Source organism: Gigantopelta aegis, chromosome 14 (assembly GCF_016097555.1).
Source record: "Gigantopelta aegis isolate Gae_Host chromosome 14, Gae_host_genome, whole genome shotgun sequence".
Classification (NCBI taxonomy): domain Eukaryota; kingdom Metazoa; phylum Mollusca; class Gastropoda; order Neomphalida; family Peltospiridae; genus Gigantopelta; species Gigantopelta aegis.
Window position 1 is genome coordinate 7,649,078 of NC_054712.1, and position 20,568 is coordinate 7,669,645.

Below are 20,568 nucleotides of genomic sequence, written 5' to 3' on the forward strand. Positions count from 1 at the left end.
TAGTAGCAAGGGATCTTTTATGTGCACACCTCACAGTCAGAAGAGCATATAACACGGCCTTTAACGTGGTACACTGTCTGGACTGAGAAATAACCCACTGAGTCTACCGACGAGGATCGAGGCATCCCTGTATGTAATTCACCAATTGATGTCTTAGTGTTTCCGGTTATTTGAAATGTTCTAGTCCGAAACACAGATTCCAGTTCTGTGTTTGAAACTTTGTTATATTTAATATTGAAACAAAATTGAAATTATGATTTTGTTTTTACAACTAGACTATTATATGATTCTAATACATATTCACTTATTTACAAATTACAGAGCATAATGTAATATTAATAGTAATATAATGTAATACCGCCATAATGTAATATTGTTGTGAACTATTTATTAATGCGAATGCATACATCGTAGTAGTGACAGGGCAAGTACTTGTTGACAGCTGCTAGGCAATGCAATTAAATTTTGGGTCAAGATGCAAGATTCTTCCGGATCTCCGGAGAGACTTCCCAGAGAATTAATACACACTCAGAATGAAAGACTGACAACAAAGCACATTCAGACGCTATCATTTTTACAAGATCTTGCTAACGAAAACAAAGAATTAAAAGCCAAAGTTCAAGAATTAGAGGTAGTGCGCCGAAACGGTGACAGTGACGTTCCGCTCCCAAGCAGTTTGCACCCACTTTGATTCGTCCCCAACGTTTTTTGTTTGTTTTGTAGGCAACATATCTTTAAGTTCGATCCCAGTATTCGGATAAAGGCACCAGATATTGTATGCATAATAAAATTACTGGCTACACACCCCTCTTGGTAAAGTAATAAATAAGCTATTTGTTTTAGGGGTTAAATTTCATGATTTTTCAACTTTCCTGACATGTATGTTGGGAGCTAATAATATATAATTACAAACTTTTCACCATTATACAATTTAAAAACTGATTTATGTGTAATTTTTTTACTACATTTAATTTGTATTGTTTGTAATTATAGTAATTGTTTGTAATTTTTTGTAAATTTATCGATTTTATACAATTTGTGACATCAATAAATTCACAAACAATTACAAACAAGTCTTATAAATATGCAAGCAAAACAGTAACATGGAGGCTGACAACACCAGAATTAATCTGTTACTGCCAATGTGATTGTTAAATACCCGAATACTATTTTCTTTTCAACATCACCTGTCGTCAAACTAGTGCATTGTCCCCTAAGGATAGTACAGTCTGGTTCGAACATCCCAACAGCCAATGGGATGGCCTAAGATTCTTCTACTGCGTACCCCTTCCTGTCCCGGTCACGTGACTGTAACTTCCTTCTTTTTCTTCACTCTTATGGTTCGGACGTCTTTGTTTTTCACTCCATGTTAATCTGAGCCATCTGTCGTTTTTACTTGGTTTATTTAAGACTTGAGAACTACTATCCTTAGGGGAATATGCACCAATTTGAGGACAGGTGATGTATCTATAAAAGAGAAAACACTCTGAGTTTTCTCCATTTAATAGACTTTAAAATCCACACGATTAAGGTGTGACGTCTTGTTTCTTTGTTTCAGGAGCAGCAGTCACAATGTGCCACATTACATGCCTTGGCAGAAAATTCACAGAGTCGAATCAAGGACATTCAGCAGCAGTACTTGACCCGATCGGATGAAATCAATTCTATGTTGGCAGAAAAACACAAGCAAGAGGTTAGTTAGTGTTGTTAAAAAAAAACTTTGTAGTTCTCAGGAACACAGTGGTGATGTTAAAGCCGCACACCCTAGTTCCATCCAGTGAAAATGAATTATAATTTGGTTAATATACAAACCTGTAACACACTTAGATCACGTTTTTATCAAATGGAGTGAAAAAGCAGGTTTTATATTGATAAATACCATGGGAATCCCCATGTCCCAGTTGCTTGAAATAATTTTGAAAGTTTGTAATCTGATGTCACCGGTAGATGTCGCTCGAAGCACAACAATGCCTACGTCACGACAAATTTCACAGACTTGGGGTGCGTTCTTTTCACCTCTCCTGGACATGTTCCAACTGTTCTGTCCTGGTTGTATCCCCTCTCCAGATATCGTAGGACTTAGCAAAATTATTGGTTTTAAGGGTTTGTAACGTTTCATATTGAGATACTTACTTGTCTGAACTTTATTGTTTCTGAAAATGTTCACGAACTGTGAAGAAAAATCTCACAAATGAACAACAACAAATCGGATGTTGATTGCGCGAACCGTGCACGAGAACCTTAATGGTTAACAACTAGCCATAACTAGGGTGTGTCCCTTTAAGGTTTCTGAGATGAAAGATTTCTGGATTTATCCAGAATTCCTGATTTTTAATCCTCTGTACAGTGTTTCCAGGTTTTTCACTGTTTGTCAAACATTTTCCATATTCACCATCTAAAACCTTTGATATAGTTTTGGCTGATAGTTTCCTTACATTTTGAATGGGGACCGTTATTTTAGACATACAGTGCAGGGCTAGCTCTTGCGAATTTTGAGAACAACAGGTGAATTTTATTTTGAGTTGGTGAAATAATTTTACTACATTTTATTGTAAAATAATGGTTTTCTGCCATGTTTTTGAAGTTTAATAGATGATTTGGCGAAACTTTATGTTCACCCAGAGCTAGCCTTGTACAGTCCTAACCTTAGGTCCAGTTGCAGTGCCCAACCACCAGTATTAAAATTTCCAGATTTATTTTGTAACCCTCGTTCATATTTGGGGTTTCTGAGTACAGTTATTCAGAATGATTCCAAGTGCAATACATATCATGACTGGCTAACGAGAGAGGCCCACCATGATATATGTAAAATTATGCTTAAAATCATGATTCAAACTGACTAGAAATAACTGAGGGTTTTTTATGGTTTCTAGGATTACATTGCTTTTATTAGAGCTGTTATATTTGGGTACTGTTACAGTGTATATACATATTGCCAGTGATAATGTACTGTTACAGTGTATATACATATTGCCAGTGATAATGTACTGTTACAGTGTATATACATATTGCCAGTGATAATGTACTGTTACAGTGTATATACATATTGCCAGTGATAATGTACTGTTACAGTGGATATACATATTGCCAGTGATAATGTACTGTTACAGTGGATATACATATTGCCAGTGATAATGTACTGTTACAGTGTATATACATATTGCCAGTGATAATGTACTGTTACAGTGTATATACATATTGCCAGTGATAATGTACTGTTACAGTGGATATACATATTGCCAGTGATAATGTACTGTTACAGTGGATATACATATTGCCAGTGATAATGTACTGTTACAGTGTATATACATATTGCCAGTGATAATGTACTGTTACAGTGGATATGTTCACCATGGGTGTGCATCTTTCCAGTTACTGCCTGGTACTTATATTTCATGGTTTTATTCCATTACTTATAGAACAGTACTATCTACTTTTATCTGCAGTTTAGGATGAACCTTCAGTAATTAAATACTAGTAATAATGTTTGCACGGATCACAACATATGTTTACATTTTCTTTCTCTGTTAATTACCATAGGTTAATTAAGTTGATGTTCTTTTGATAGTTCACATATTGATGTTTCTTTTATGTGTGTTTTTTGTTTCAGATATTACAACTTGTTGATGAAAAGGTGGAACTAGAGAGGAACTGTTATGAAGAAATTTTAGGAGTAAGGAATTAATACAATTAGTATACTATATTTTATGAACATGACAAATTAAGTCTATGTATATAAACACAAGCTAAAGTAAAATGATTGTGGTAAGGATAAAACTTGAACAAAATGATTTAATGTATTCACTCTATGATATGCTTAAGTTTGTAATTAGTTTTACACACCAAGGTAAACTGACAGAAATAGCATTGACTAGACTGGGGCTAGTACAGGTGGATCGGAGCAAGTTGGTTTGAAGTACCCATGACTAGATCACTTAATTAAGTTGTATTTTGTGAGATCAATGATGAGATGGTACAGGCATTGATAGCTAGTGGCCTAGATTGGTAGACATTGAGATGGCTTAAATTGGTATTCAGTGAGATGGTATAGACAGGTAGACAGTGAGATGATGTAGACAGGTAGACAGTGAGATGACATAGACAAGTAGACAGTGAGATGGCATAGACAAGTATATGGTGAGATGGCATAGACAGGTAAATGTGAGATGACAGACAAGTAGATGGCGTAGACAGTGAGATGACTTAGACAGATAGATGTTGAGATGGCATAGACAGGTAGACAGTGAGATGACAAAGACAAGTAGATGGTGAGATAGCATAGACAGGTAGACAGTGAGATGGCATAGGCAGGTAGACATTGAGATGGCATAGGCAGGTAGACAGTGAGATCACATAGACAGGTAGACAGTGAGATGACATAGACAAGTAGATGGTGAGATGGCATAGACAGGTAGACATTGAGATGGCATAGACAAGTAGATGGTGAGATGGCATAGACAAGTAGACAGTGAGATGACTAAGACAGGTAGACAGTGAGATGGCCTAGACAGGTAGACAGTGAGATGACATAGACAGGTAGATGGTGAGATGGCATAGACAGGTAGACAGTGAGATGGCATAGACAGGTAGACAGTGAGATGGCATAGACAGGTAGACAGTGATATGGCATAGACAGGTAGACAGTGAGATGGCATAGACAGTGAGATGACATAGACAAGTAGTTGGTGAGATGGCATAGACAGGTAGACAGTGAGGTGGCATAGACAGGTAGACATTGAGATGACAAAGACAAGTAGATGGTGAGATGACATAGACAAGTAGTTGGTGAGATGGCATAGACAGGTAGACAGTGAGGTGGCATAGACAGGTAGACAGTGAGATGACAAAAGACAAGTAGATGGTGAGATAGCATAGACAGGTAGACAGTGAGATGGCATAGGCAGGTAGACATTGAGATGGCATAGGCAGATAGACAGTGAGATCACATAGACCGGTAGACAGTGAGATGACAGACAAGTAGACAGTGAGATGGCATAGACAGGTAGACATTGAGATGGCATAGACAAGTAGATGGTGAGATGGCATAGACAAGTAGACAGTGAGATGACTAAGACAGGTAGACAGTGAGATGGCCTAGACAGGTAGACAGTGAGATGGTGAGATGGCATAGACAGGTAGACAGTGAGATGGCATAGACAGGTAGACATTGAGATGGCATAGGCAGGTAGACAGTGAGATCACATAGACAGGTAGACAGTGAGATGACATAGACAAGTAGACGGTGAGATGACATAGACAGGTAGACATTGAGATGGCATAGACAAGTAGATGGTGAGATGGCATAGACAAGTAGACAGTGAGATGACTAAGACAGGTAGACAGTGAGATGGCCTAGACAGGTAGACCGTGAGATGGTGAGATGGCATAGACCGGTAGACAGTGAGATGGCATAGACAGGTAGACAGTGAGATGGCATAGACAGGTAGACAGTGAGATGGCATAGACAGGTAGACAGTGAGATGACATAGACAAGTAGTTGGTGAGATGGCATAGACAGGTAGACAGTGAGGTGGCATAGACAGGTAGACATTGAGATGGCATAGGCAGGTAGACAGTGAGATGGCATAGGCAGGTAGACAGTGAGATGCCATAGACAGATAGACAGTGAGATGACTTAGGTAGACGGTGAAATGGCATAGACAGGTAGACAGTGAGATGACTTAGGTAGACGGTGAGATGGCATAGACAGGTAGACAGTGAGATGACTTAGGTAGACGGTGAGATGGCATAGACAGGTAGACAGTGAGATGACATATACTGTAGATGGTGAGTTGGTATAGACTGGTAGATGGTGAGATGACTTAATTAGACTGAAAGTTTGTGTGATGGTCCACATTAGTAGACAGTAATTGTAAAATGATGTAGACTGTGAGATGGTCCAGACTGTTAGAATGTGAGATGGTCATAACCGTGAAACAACCTAAACTAGTAAACCGTTAATGAGATAATTCAGTAGAACTCGACTAACCACAACAGACTAAATAAAATTGTGTCTTTGTAACTATAGAAGGCTTAATGCAATGTCTCCATGAACAAAACAGAATTCTTGCATGTTTATTTTTTTAATAATGTAGAGTTACTTCCCTTCAGTTGCTAGTTGTGCCAAATTGTGCAATATTGTAGGCACTGAGTTCACCTTGAAATTAGGGTAGCATAGCTCCCTACCATCCCCAACTTCTAATGCCCATGTTGAAATAGATTGTAATAACAATTGTTTATGTATATAAAAACATTAATTTTAAAAATATTAAATTTTAAGTATACCAGTTTACATATTTTGTATAAAAAGTCACTTGAAGCTTCTTGTTATTATTAGTCCTGTACCGGTCCAACCGGATGGGATTATACAGGTAGGTATCGTCTCTTATCTTTTATCTGTCTCTCTGTCTGTCTGTCCCAACTAGAGTTTTCCAGACTTTGTTTTTGCAATACATTGAGATATTGAACTGACATTTTGTATATAGCTTTATCATGTACTATTACAGAAAAAGTTTTACTTTCATGGCGATTTACCGGTTTTTCAAAGAGTTATGGCCCTTGAACATAGGAGATGTGAAAAAAAAATTCTAGCCTTTTTTTCTTAAACAAATCCTCAAGATATTGAGTTGAAATTTTGTGTATAGCTTTATAATGTAGTTACAGATTACGTTTGACTTTCATGGTGATTTATCTATTTTTGACAGAGTTATAGTCCTTGAACTTACGACACCTATACGGAAATTTGTTTTTCAGATTTTTTTGTTCGCAAAGCCTCAAGATATTGAGCTGACATTTTGTGTATAGCTTTATCATGTACTGTTACAGACAAGTTTGACCGTCATGGTAATTTACTAAATTTTTGCAGAGTTACCTTCCTTGAAGTTAAAAGATAAGAACATTTGTTGGGTCAGGAAGAGGACATGTATTGCTTTAGATGTACTCTCAGAATGCTTTCCTGTTTTTGTAGATGAAACTAGAGATACAGGCCTTGCAACAGGAGAATGCAGAGCTTATGTGTCAGTTGGAGAATGTGCCACAAAGTGACGACTTGGCAGAAGTGAGTTGATGTCCATTTATTTAAACTACTTAATATGCAGATAGTTGTATCTCTAGCTGCTATTAGGCAATCTGTAAGCTTCTTGGGTTTTTTAAATACTGTTTTAAAAAATAGAGACTAAATAGAAATAGATGATGAAAAATTTAGTCAGTGCAGTTTTTTATAAGTGGGTTGGGTTACAATAAAAAAAAACTAAATATGTGTTTAAAAGTTAGCCTTGTTATAGGAGACTGTAAACACTACCCCTGGTATATAAAAGAGCTATGGTATGTGCTGTCCTGTCTGTAGGAAAGTTGGGTGTTCATTATCTTTGAAAATAGGAGGTTGTTTTAGAAATGGTGAAGTCTATAGCTACAGAATGCTGTGAGTAAACATGAAAACAAGTAGCAAAAGGAGGACAAAAACTGGTCCAAAATGAGCCACAAATCACATATGAGGTGATGTAAAACATACGTACAAGACTCAATGGCTTCAACAACACCCAGACGATATTAGCAGAGACAGTTACTAGAAACTGTCAAGAGAAGACCAGGTGATGGTGACACGTCTGAGAACAGGCCACTGTAGACTCAAGTACCACTTGTACACACAACTATGATTGGAAGACACTGAAACATGTGATTGTGGTACATCCCACAAGACTGTCGATCATTTCCTGCAGCACTGTTCCCACTATCAGGACTAGAAAAAAAGCAGTGTGACCTTGAGATGAACGTTTGAAGGAGAAACTATTCGATTTCATGGAGAACCTGCAATGCATAGCAGCATGTGTTCAAGCTACTGGATTCCCTGCCCGAATGCTGGAAAAAGAAGAAAGATGAAAATAAATATAGGTGGCCATGGAGGCTGCAGTATTCATAAAACTTTATCGTCTGTCACCTGCTAATGAATGTATTGCAGGGCTCGAATTTAACGATGGTACCAATGGCAATTGGCACAACTGCAGCATGAATTGTCACAGATCAGGAGCTTTACTGATGGCAGTTTTTGATGCTGGATAAAAATTATTACTGTCATTTGATGGGATAATTTTTAGGTTGTAATTTTGTGTATTGCATATGTCACTGGTTTAAGAGTGCCAAAATTGCCATAGATAAGGATTTTGCCTACAGCAAAAATCTTTCCAAATTGCTGCAGGTAACACATTTTTTAGTTCAAGCCCTACCTTAGGAAAATGCATATCTTATTCTATGTATCATCGGTGAGTTTATTTTTAATGCTATTGGTCGGGTGTTAAAATTAAAATAAAGGTATGTGCTGAGGTGTCAATACAAATATTTTATATTTTTAAACTTTCTGTTCTATCACATTTAAATATTGTGATTTGTAAAACCTGTGTATTATTATTATTATTATTATTATTATTATGGTTTATTTGATATTTCAGTAACCTAGCAACAGAATACAGGTACATCAAGTTTATTTAATTCATGAATCACTAGTCATATATATTGTACTCTCTCTTTTGTCTTATCACATGTGAACACATTTTTAAGTTACTATTAAAAGTTGTAACATGTAAATACTTTCTTTCTCTAATTATACTATTAAATAGACTTTATTTCACTAATTAATATGCATTGTATATAGGTAGTTCAGCTCCTGTTAAGATAACTATAACAAACAGTGGTATGCATATGACTACGATCTGCTGTATACTACTACAGGTGTCTGTATTTAATAGTGGTTCAAGATAAAAAAAAATATAAACTTTTTTTTTTTTTTTTATTTTTTTTATTCCACACTTTATTGTTGGCATCATATGACATGAGCACTTGACAATTTTATTTTTACACAGGTATTTATATTTGTATATATGTTTTTGTTTTGTTTAATAAATTATTCATAAAGTTTTTTTAGTTTTGTATTTGGCACATGTGTGTATTTTCTTGTTTATGCATGAAACAATGAATAAAAGATGTGATATATGTACCAAGCTTTTATCATCTTTCTAAACTTTAACATTTTGAATGTACAATTTCCAAACTTTAGTTTTTCTGTGAGGAACAAGACACATCACAAATTAAACGTAAACATAACCAGTTTTATGCTAAATCATTTTAAATTTCTTAAAATACCATGGACATCAATTGCAGAGGTAAAACCTTGAATATTTCATGGAACAGTTTGTTAAAAAATTATTAGCGATTATTATTTAACATACAAGATACTGAACAAAATGTTCCCTATATTTAGAATCACTCTGTTTTTTGTAAAATATCATTACTTATTAAGTACCATTTTGGGGGCATTTTTCATTTGTCAGTTATGCACTCGAACGGGTCATTTGGATATTTTGTGAACCCTTATGTTTTAAAATTAACAGTTGCAAACTATTTCAAAACATTTTCTAGACTGATTTTGAACATTTGAAAAATAGTATCTATCATATGCAAAATTATTTATTTACAATACATTTGGAATGTTGTTGAAGTACAGAACACCTGTACATGTGTATTATGATTAAATTATTCACCGGTTATGCACATATAATTCACACAACCAACAGTCGGTTACCTAAATAAAAATCATGCAAACCAGCTTCTGGTTACCAAAGATTTTAACATATTGTTCCTTAAGGGGCGTTCTCATTATGCGATTAGTTGCACCGACTTGTCGCATGTGATGGAATCGTACAGTGAAAACACCTAACTTGGAACATGTCCTATTTCTCATGACAAATCACACAATGAGAATGCTGCTTGAAGAGTTCAAGTGAACGGAGTGCACCCTCAGCAACCCACCCTTTTGGATCTGCACCTGCATACATTTACTTGGCTTCTTCTGTTTTCGGAGCTGGATGTAGCCCAGTGGTAAAGCGCTCGCTTGATGCGTGGTTGGATTGGGATCAGTTCCAGTCAGTGGGCCATTGGGCTGTTACTCGCTCCAGCCAGTGTACCACGACTGGTACGTCAAAGGCCGTGGTATGTGCTATCCTGTCTATGAGATATAAAAGATCCCTTGCTGCAAATCGAAATGAGTAGCTCATGAAGTGGCGACAGCGGGTTTCCTCCATCAATATCTGTGTGGTCCTTAATCATATGTCCGACACCATATATTATAACTGTAAATAAAATGTGTTGAGTGCATCATTAAATAAAACATTTCCTTCCTTCCTTCTGTTTTCAGGTGAAGCTACAAGATGCCGAGAGAGAGATAAAGAGACTGAAAGCGGAGTATGAGAAACTGCACAAAGTGTCCGAGAACCAGGCCACAGACCTGCTCCAGATGCAGGAACTGATCACCGAGAAGCAGACCTTACAGCAGAGACTGCAAGAATCTAGTCAGAAGAAGGACGAGCTGGAGATGCGAATCGACCGGCTCCAAAAGGCTGTGCAGGAGGCGGAGTCGAACAAGGAGCTGGTGGAGCTCGTCCAGAGGATGAAGACGAAGCTCGAGAAGTTGATGGAGGAGCGAGAGAGCTACCGGACCCAGCAGGAGGAGCTCATCAAGCAGGTCCATGAGCTGAACGCAGAGAACAATCGTCTCAAATCTGGGCTCATCAAACTGGAGCAGCAGAAACACATGCTGACCCAGGAGCTGGAGAAAGCGTATCTGGAGATCCACGCTCTGAGGAAACAGTTGTTGCAGTGCAGTGACAAGCAGACGTTCAAGGACTTCGTGCTAATCAAGCGGGAGCTGAATTTGTTGAAGGACGAGAACCAGGTTCTGAAGAGTCGGACGAAGCTGCCGTCGTTGCCGATGTTGAAGCCCGACCGGCCGACGTCGGCGTCAAAAGGAGCTGGTCAGCAGCAGGTGCCAAACAAAAGTCTCGGTCGAAATGGATGTGGAGAGAAAAACAGTAAAAAACAGTTGGCATTACCCGCCTGTGAGAGCTGAAATGTTGTAAAGTTAAAGTCTGATTGACCACAAGATGTTACTTCAGTCAAGTGTTTCTAAGGAAGGATCTAAAGGAGGTGACAAGGGGGTCCTGTCCACCACTCCCCTTCCTGAAAAACATAAAGTGCTCCATTTTTTGACAGTTTGTTTACAGTTTTCATTAAGTGCCCTTTTCAGGGAGTTGGTCCATGTGTCCTTTTGCCTTTGGTCCCCTCCCTAAAATATTTCCAGGCTCCGTCCTTGGTTTCTATACATTTCATAAATGTAACAGAAATAGATGGCAAACACAATTATGTCTTGTTACTCAGGGGACAATGTTTCATGCAGACCATTGTTCTGTTAACGTATTTGTTATGCAACTTTAAATTCACTCATACCCCCAATTGGTATGTGTGGCAAGCAGTTGTATTTTAAAATTAGAAGTTGCAAACTTACGGATGACTGGAATTTTGTTGTACTAAAATCTAATTGTTAGAAACATTTTCTAGTCATTTTAGGGTATTTGATGTACAGCACATCAGTAGTCACATTAAATTTTTTACTATCACATAACAATTTGTTTAAACCAGATTTTAAATATCAGTATACAAATAGTATTGAACATTAACACAAGTGTGTAACTTTGCAGTTATGCAGATATACTCTATTTAATTGCACAATCCGTTACCTAGGCAAAAAGCATGTGAACAGACATAGTTACATAAGATTTTGAAATATTGTCCCCTGTTACTGCAGGTTAACAAGGAAAGTAAATGAATGTTGGCTATATGTTCAGTGAAGAAGAATTATGAGTTATTTCCCATTCCAACCAGTGCACCACAACTACTATATCACTCAGTGTGTTACATGCTGCCATATCTATATGAAAGTGCCTATAAAAGATACCTTGCTGCTAACTAGTATTAGATTGAGTAGTCAGTGTGACAATTCAGTGTGATTCCTTCGTAACTGTCATTTGTAAATACATTTTTACACCAAATAACTGCAGATTAAACAATGTGATGAAGTACTGTTAGGCAAATTTTTCTTGCCATTCCACTGCATGACATGATACATGAAATTAAGGTTGCACACCACCATTTAATTTTTCATGTATCTCAATACAATTTTAATGTCGGAATGTATTCTGTAAAAAAATAAGACAATATCAAGACCACTATTTTTAGGATGTACAGTTACTTGGTAACTACCATACAAAACGAAATCAGTATGGGTTGACCACAAAAATTTAAGTTATCTACCCTTAAGTCGAAGCTCCGCCCCATTTTGCGGTTATCTAAGACAGTATATACCACATGTACTGATGTTATCATTAGTAAAAATAAAATGTGTTGAGTGCGTCCTTAAATCAAACATTTCCTTTATTTAGTAATAAAAATAAAATAAATTTGAAACCAATGGGTTATTTATGTACTTCGTAGGTCAACCTACTTATAATCAAAGAAAGATTTGAAAAGGTTTTTTTCCCAATGACGACTTATTTCCTAAACTGGACTGTTACGCTGTTTTACACAAAGTAACAACTAGGGGGGGGGGGGGGGGGGGGGGGGGGGGGGTGGTGTGATGTAACTATAGCGAAACCTGTCTAAACCAGATCCTGAACAAACTGGAATCTTGTCAAAAACCGGCCAAGTTTCATGATAAATATTAGGTGTCCCACTAGTAGTAGTATTTGAAATGAGATAATATTTCAGAGAATTATGAATTGGGTGGGAAAGAAAGTATTCAGGAATGGGAACAGTAAAATAATTTCTCCACACCACACCCTATATACAGACATACACACACACTGACGTATCCAGGATTTTATATTGATGGGGTAACCAATTTGTCTATGACTCATGTTATGTGACGATAGGAAAATACATAACATGGGGGGGGGGGGGGGGGGGGGGGGAGGTGTGATTGGTGTGTGTGTGGGAGGGGGCATTGCCCCCATTGGACACCCTCTGGCTAAGCCAGTGGATATGACCCCGGTATCTGAAGTGGAAAACTGCTGCTCAGTATGAACATGATTAGTGTTACTGTGATAAATTTACTTTTGTCTCGCCTTTACAAACTAGATATAGGTATTATTTTTCCGACGTCATTGGCAGCGGCAGTAACGTAATCGTAAACCTTTGCAGAGGCGGATCGGGGGGGGAGGTGCCTCCCCCCCCCCCTAAAGTTTGCGAGTTATAATTTTATTATATATTAATTTTCATTTTTTTTACGATCCCCTCCAAACGTCCCCCAATGTTCCATTGGCATTCCGCATCATGTCCTTACCCCCCGCCCCCAAATGGATTTTCTGGATCCGCCACTGCTTTACGATTCGCATTTAGATCTCAGTTTCTCACAAACTACAAGTCCTGGATCAATGAACCTTGGTTTATAGTTGCACCTATTGATGTTCATCAGATGTACAACTTTAGGTGCAACTATGAGTAACATCACATTGATTTGTGTTAGGCGAGACATTTAGTTCCATGGAATTTTTGTCTTTCGTTAGCATTACGCCTCACAGAAATGAGATCTAACTGATCAGTCCACGCTGAAGTTCACTTGTTTGTTTTTATATTGTTATTATCGTATTACAGTACCATTAGTGTATCTGAAGTCCTTTCTTCTTATGTCAGCATTGTTGCTACTTTTTCAATAAATTTTATTGATTATCTCTTGTTCCTTCATTCAGGAAATTATTCTTGCTTTATTGTAAAACAGAAGAGCAAACTCTTTGTAGGCGGTGTGTGCGTGTGTGTTTGTGTGTGTGCGTTTGTGTGTGTGCGTGCATGCACAAGAGAGACGGAGTGTGTGTGCGTGTGCATGCGTGTGTCTGTCCTTTGTGCGATTCCATTGTAAACACCAGTGGCTCATGGGTATTGTTTTAATTACCGTATATATTATAATACTGTAATTTATCTGTAACTCTATGGACAGAAGAGTGTTAAATTAAAGACTGAGCAGGATATAGAAAATACTACAGCATAATAAAAAGGACCTTGGTTAACTTATTTTAGTGGGTAGCATGGGCGTACATGGGGGGGGGGGTCAATGGGTTCGACCGAACCCCCCAGAAATCGCTTTTTTTTAATAATTTAATATATCTGACATTATTATACTTACTCAACATAGAAATATATGCCCAATATCTCTGCAATCTATTTTGGAACCCCCCTTTTCAAAATCCTATGTACGCCCATGGGTAAGGGCTAGCCCGAGTATTCTGACGCTAAGAGAGTGAGAGAGACATTTGGACAGTTATCATTGCACTCAACGCTAGAGAGTGTTGATAACTGTCCAAATGTCCGTCTAGCTCTCTTACCGTCAGAGTACTCTGGCTAGGTAGGGGCCAGCAATAACCAAGAAAATTCCTTTTCCATTCAGCATTTTAAAGAGAGAGTGCTTTCATCGTAAGATGTGGCCTCAGTAACTGAATATATGTCTTGTCTTCAGCTAACAGAGCCTTTTTTTGTGACTAAAATTACATATTAAATATATTTTCTTATTTAGAATATCAGTGTCTGTATTTATAAATAAGGTGTTTGTTGTCCTGGTGTTTTTAGCAGTCCAAAACCACATTTACTTCCCAGTAATTTCGTACATACGTAAAATTATATATTTACAAAGTAAAATGAAAATTGACTATTAGAAACATTAGCAATTGACCACAAACACAAAAACTATATAGAGAATAATACATGCGTGGCCGTTAGATACCATTTATTTCACGAGTTGTTTTAAAATGTATCTAACGAGCGAAAGCGAGTTTAATACGTTTTTAAACAACAAGTTGTGAGATAAATGGTATTTAACGGACACGAATGTATTATTCTATTTCTTACACCAGATTTTAAGCAAATTTTAACATCTTTTTCGACTAAAAGTTATTTACAGTCGTTGCACTTGTAGCTAACTTAAGCGTCACACATACATCATTGTCAAGTTAACTATACGTCACAATGTAATCTATTTCCAACTTGTTGTTTTTCATTGGATGCATGACACTGGTGACCTGGTCATCACCTAGGAGCGGCCAGTCATATGTCTTGAAATTGTTAACACGTACGTGTGTAAACAACCCATGTATTTTCAAAAATAACGGGTGTGTAAGAAACTGTTTCAATATTGCTAATGTAACATTTAAATATGTATTCTGCAAAAAAAGAAAAACCTGACCAACAAAAACTAAATATTTTATCATATTAAAAAAATAATAATACATTTTTAAAAAACCCACAAAGCCCCCACCCCCCCCCCCCCCACCACCACCACCACCAAAACCCCCCACAAAAACAACAAAAAACAACAACAACAAAACAAAACAAAACAAACAAACAAACCCAACCCGATTGGTTGTAAACAGGCATATATACTGAACACCAAAACAACTGCGAATATAATGTTCAGCTGTAAGATTAATAAAAAATTTAAAAATTAACAAGGGATGAACACATTTAGATATTCAGGGGAATTACAGGTGAACATCCGTTTATGATTTCACAGAATTGAGCGTCTGTAATCAAGAAAACCTTATTACAATCTAACCATAATAATCCTGATTTATCTGCCTTTAGTGTGCAGTGTATTTTGTACCTCTTGTTGGCCCTGGGGTGGGAGGTAGCCCAGTGGTAAAGCGCTCGTTTGATATGTAGTTGTTTTCGGCATAAGCTTACGGGCTCCTATTTTTGTCAGGGTGGAGGTGGGGAGCAGACTGACTTTTGCCCGAATTAAACGAAAATGCCAGAATCTGAATAACAACAGTTATTCATATTAGCATTACTGCCAAACGGTTATATAGGGTTGCAAACAAATCGCTACGCATTTTTACATGGATTACAACTAATGTTGAGGGTAGAATGATGGCATACAAGGTAAAAAGGTCTGATTAGCACATTTTCCCCGAATATCTCTAATTTTTGACACACACACACACACACACACACACACACACACACACACACACACACACACACACACACACACACACACACACACACACACCCCTCCTGCCCCCTGTCTTGTACGCTTATGGTTTTGGGGTTGTGTTGTGTTGTGGGGTTTTTTTTTTTTCTTGTTTTTTATTTTTTTTTTTTTTTGAGGGGCGGGGGAGTAAATGAACTATTTCCTAAACAGGCCAATATTAATCTGCTTGACAAATTAATGACTGGTATATATATCAAACAATAAAATGTTCTTTCCTATGGGCAAGAAGATGTAAATACAAATGCTGCTGTTAAAAAAAAAAATCTTATGCTGCAAATGGTTTCTTCTTTTGTTACACCAAATGTCGCAGTTAGACATGCTAGTTATTTAATAAGTGTCCGTTGACCAGTGTAGGCCTACTCTCGTCTTATTGGACAAACGATTTTTTCATTTCAGAAGCAAATATTGAAAGAAAATGTAAATAAAAATAAAAAAACCCAGTTATTATCGCTGCATGCTAATGAGTAGTAAATTAAAGAGGATAGCCGTGCTATTTTTCTAATTCCATTTACCCAAAGAGGTTTATTTATTTAAAAATGAAAAAATCTTTTTCCACTGCAACATGTGTCAAGGAATAGTTGATTTGTTCGTGTTGGCACTAATGAACGATGAATAGCGCCAACGCCACGATCAATATCGCGGTCTCGTAAAGATATAATTCTATCCCTAATTCCCACTTCTTAATGGAGAAACCCCCAAGACAAGTAAAATTTGTCCTCAGTTCTGACATCTTAAGAGTTGGCTTTTAATTAAATTGAAACAGGTTTTCGCCAGTTCCCCATCACGCCGCGAAGTCACAGTGGAGAAACAAAGAAAAGCTTTGATAAGATGACTTGTGTCCTTGGGCAATGTTTAATGAGCTAAATTTTCACATTCCAATCTTTACTTGGAAATGGTAACTAGATTCGGTAATGAAGTTTATTGTGTTCGGGCATGCCAACTTGTTCGGCAATTTTTCGTTTTAAAGGTTTGTCGTTTGGAGCGCAATGGGCGTTATCGGGCGGTCGCTTGGGACTGATAAGAATATCGGAGGAATTGCGTCAACCATCATGGTCCCCCTCATGGAATTCCTGCGCTAATCGCATAACGGAAACATTTACCACAGTACCCTAGTTTTGTAAGCCAATTAAAAAAAATTCTTTCACTCTGTCTTCGGCTTAAGGGTGTATACCACCAAATCAAATCGCATAGATGACAACAGTAACCTATGGCTAAAACTGCCACAAGTAGAATTTTCATTCAACATATACGCCATGGATATTTAAATACTATCGCCCTTCTCTCTTAATTAAACCAGAAAAAAATGGGGGCAGGCTATAAGATGGTAATTTCACATGTAACGGGAAGCGCTAATGGTGTTAATAACAAACTTCAGTTTTTTTGTTTGGCATAAAATGCATTTTGGACTTTTATTATCTCCAGGATGATCAGAAATGGTAGTGCGATATAAGATGCTAATTTCAGAAATAACGGGAAGCGTGTCAGAAATACCAAATGTTTCACACCCAATAGCCCAATATTAAGTAAAGTGCTCTAATGGTGTATAATAAAACAAACTTTACAAAATCCACCGGGGGGGGGGGGGGGGGGTGCAATGACATGTGGACAAAAAGCACAAATGTTCCCGAAGAGATTCCTGGGATTCTCTGACGTAAAAATAATAATAATAATAATAATAATAATAAAATAAAATATAATGTAATGTAACTGCCGCAAAATTTAGTAGGGGGGGGGGGGGGGGGGGGCTGCTCAATCCCTACTCCTTAAATCAGCCACTGTTATGTGAAGTGGAACAGTACAAAACCTGTTGTAAATCACTAAAAAAAATACTTTAGTGTAATAATTAGGATCAGGCCGTTGAACATAATGCAGCGAAGTAAAAGTTTGGGCCTATTTGCATAATATAATTTTTTGATGATGGCCGTGTCATAAGGTTTCTGTTTAACACCACTAAAGCACATTGGTTTCTTAATCATCGGTTAGTGGATGTCAAATCTGATCATTCTTATGCAGTCTTAGAGAAAACCTGCATCTTTTTCCATCAGCAGTAGGGAATCTTTAAGTGTACTTTCCGACAGACAGGACAGCACATGCCACGAACTTTGATATACAAGTCGCGGGGCGCTGGCTGGGACAGGGTTTGACAAAGGCACTAGCCCTCGGTCTCGGCTAGTGAATGTTTTTTTGGTCTGGGCTAGCAGATATATTTACCTGTATAAACAAAAAAAAGAAGAAGAAAAACAAAAGCAGTAGCCAAAGCTTATGTGAGGGCTGGTGACTCTCCAACATTTGTCTAATAGTGGTTGGGATGGGGGAGGGGGGTTAACCAATCAGAAAATGGGTCCATTGAGGGGATTCGATCCTTTGACCAAAGCGAAAGCGAGCGCTCTACCGACTGAGCCAAATCCCGCCCCCGTTTTTTTTATAAGGTCACAGTTACAGTACTATGTTCTCCAATTATGCGACGCAGTAGGCCTACAAACTGACACTTTAATATCTGCCAAAGCTTCTTCAGTGCAGTACCCATTAAGGCTTAACTTTTCTTAATTATTCCTCTCATTGTGCATATTACCCCCCAGGAAAGGACACTAATAGCGTTACACTGCTGGGGTCTCGAGATGAAAATGGAATATTAACTCACGACAAAACGGACGAAACGCGAATTACTGTCTTGATGAACCTTTGAGTAAATATTTGCTGTGAGCTAACTGGAGAGAGCATAACACAGCCATGGCGAAAACGTAGCGGATTAATTAAAGATCGGGGACACGCCATGCCCCGGCCAAGTATCGCCATTTTCTTTATCCAAAGATCAATGTGGCCGGGAAATAAAACCAAAGGGGTTGTGAACGACAATATTGTGTTCTACGAATCGAGTTAATATTTAAATAAGCACAACGACGTCCATACAAGGTTAATGGCCATTTCTTGTAATATATAAAAATACAACTAGTGTCAACTGGCAGGATTCCATTTTTCTCCAGTCAGAAACTGTTTATTGCAAATAATTTTAAAATGTCTGAAGATTTTAAGATACCAAAAACCTGTCTGCACTAGGCATGCGAAAAATTACTAAATTTCATATAATAATTAGCTTAGAGCAATAGGTATATGTGCATCTCGCGTACCCATAAAGATTATGTTAAGTCCAAATCCAAACACTATTAACGTATTTATATTAAATTAAGGTTCGGACACGTCCCCTTTGCGCACAACCTCTGACTTCGCCAGTGACGGAATGGGAGGTGTGAAAGTTTGAGTTCATTACTGGCCAATCAGAATATTTGACTTTGCTGCCAAATAGTTTCAAGTGAATTTGAACAACTTAAACGCTGAAATATTAAAACATTTCCTACAATTCGTCAAATAATGTACTAAACACAATCTTACAGAACGTTTTAAATGCGTTCTATTCCTCTGGCATAATAAGAAGAGTCGTGCCCTTCTCCCCCACCCCTCCCCAATCACAGAAAATTATATCACTTGCGTAATATATAAATGAACAAACATTCATTTTCGGAATGTCACAGTATTTTCGTGATGTGTATGAAATGTCAGAAGGGTAATTATTTTTAATAAATCAGATGTCGAGATGTTTGGGTGAGACGGTCCATAGCACTCGGCACACTCCCAGTGCACACAGCGCTTCGACGAGCGACTCGAGGTTTTTCTCTTTCAAAAAATTGAAATTACGACATTCGTGCTGACAACCTGACGGCCTTTGGTCAGATTCGTATCTGTGGATGTCAGAGATTAGACAACCCTTGCTGATAATACTACATTTAAAAAATGAAAAAAGAACAAACTTGGGTTCAGTCCAATAGAAACTTTAATGCACACTAAAAACCGTTATTTTTCAAAGAATTGAATATAAAGGAAGAGCTCTCTATAGGAGTGAAAAAGAATATAAAGAAAATAGATTTTGTTTAAAAAGATAGTCCTATACATTAATTCATTAAGAAATATAATATTAAAAATGCATTCATTCATTCAACTTAGGTTTGTGCTTATATCCAATTAAGGTTTAAACACGCTGTACCGGGCACATATCTCAGCTGTTTGGGGTGTCTATCCAGGACACTGGGTTAGTGATTAATTGTTAATGATCAGTGAGAGAGAAATCGGTGTAGGAGTTTTAATCTTACCCACCGAGTCGTTAAAACTCGCTTTGGGTGAGAACCGATACCGGGCTGAAAACCCAGTACCTACCAGCCTTATGTCCGATGGCTTGACAGCGACACCACCGAGGCCGGTATAAAATAAATAAATAAATAAATAAATAAATAACCTAAATAGGCTGTATATATAAGTTTCCAATAAATGTTGTTTTTAAAGGACATGAAAACTAAATAGGCTAATAAAACCAAAATATTTTGTCCAATGTTGCACAAGCAGCGTCTTCAGTTGTAGGGTGAAGACAATACGCATTATAACGATATTATTGCCAGGACTAAGGGAAAGGCCTAACCACTGTCCTCGTGTTACCCGTCCCCATCACAGCTACGCCAGCATAAATGTCAATAGCCTACGTTGGCAACTTTGAGGTATCCTTAAAATATGAAGCTTGTTTTGTTTTGTTTAACGACACCACTAGAGCACATCGATTAATTAATCATCGGCTATTGGATGTCAAACATTTGGTAAATCTGACTCATGCTACATTCTTCTAATGCAGCAAGGGATCTTTTATATGCACTTTCCCACAG

General features: G+C 37.6%; 1 protein-coding gene across 1 annotated transcript; it reads left to right on the plus strand.

The window, feature by feature from the left end:
* The first annotated feature begins 434 nt into the window (after window positions 1-434).
* On the plus strand, window positions 435-13,551 carry LOC121388127 (paramyosin-like). Its single transcript, XM_041519350.1, has 5 exons — window positions 435-631; window positions 1,559-1,693; window positions 3,611-3,673; window positions 6,968-7,057; window positions 10,187-13,551. The coding sequence occupies exons 1-5, from the start codon at window positions 476-478 to the stop codon at window positions 10,895-10,897; spliced, it is 1,155 nt and encodes a 384-aa protein (XP_041375284.1). The 5' UTR covers window positions 435-475; the 3' UTR covers window positions 10,898-13,551.
* The last annotated feature ends 7,017 nt before the right edge of the window (window positions 13,552-20,568 follow it).

Excerpts from the sequence above, each read along its gene's own strand:
- LOC121388127 (XM_041519350.1), top strand. The coding sequence starts at position 476 with ATGCAAGATTCTTCCGGATCTCCGGAGAGACTTCCCAGAGAATTAATA. Across the intron at positions 632-1,558 it reads CCAAAGTTCAAGAATTAGAG|GAGCAGCAGTCACAATGTGC; the intron begins GTAGTGCGCCGA and ends TCTTTGTTTCAG. Across the intron at positions 3,674-6,967 it reads GTTATGAAGAAATTTTAGGA|ATGAAACTAGAGATACAGGC; the intron begins GTAAGGAATTAA and ends CTGTTTTTGTAG.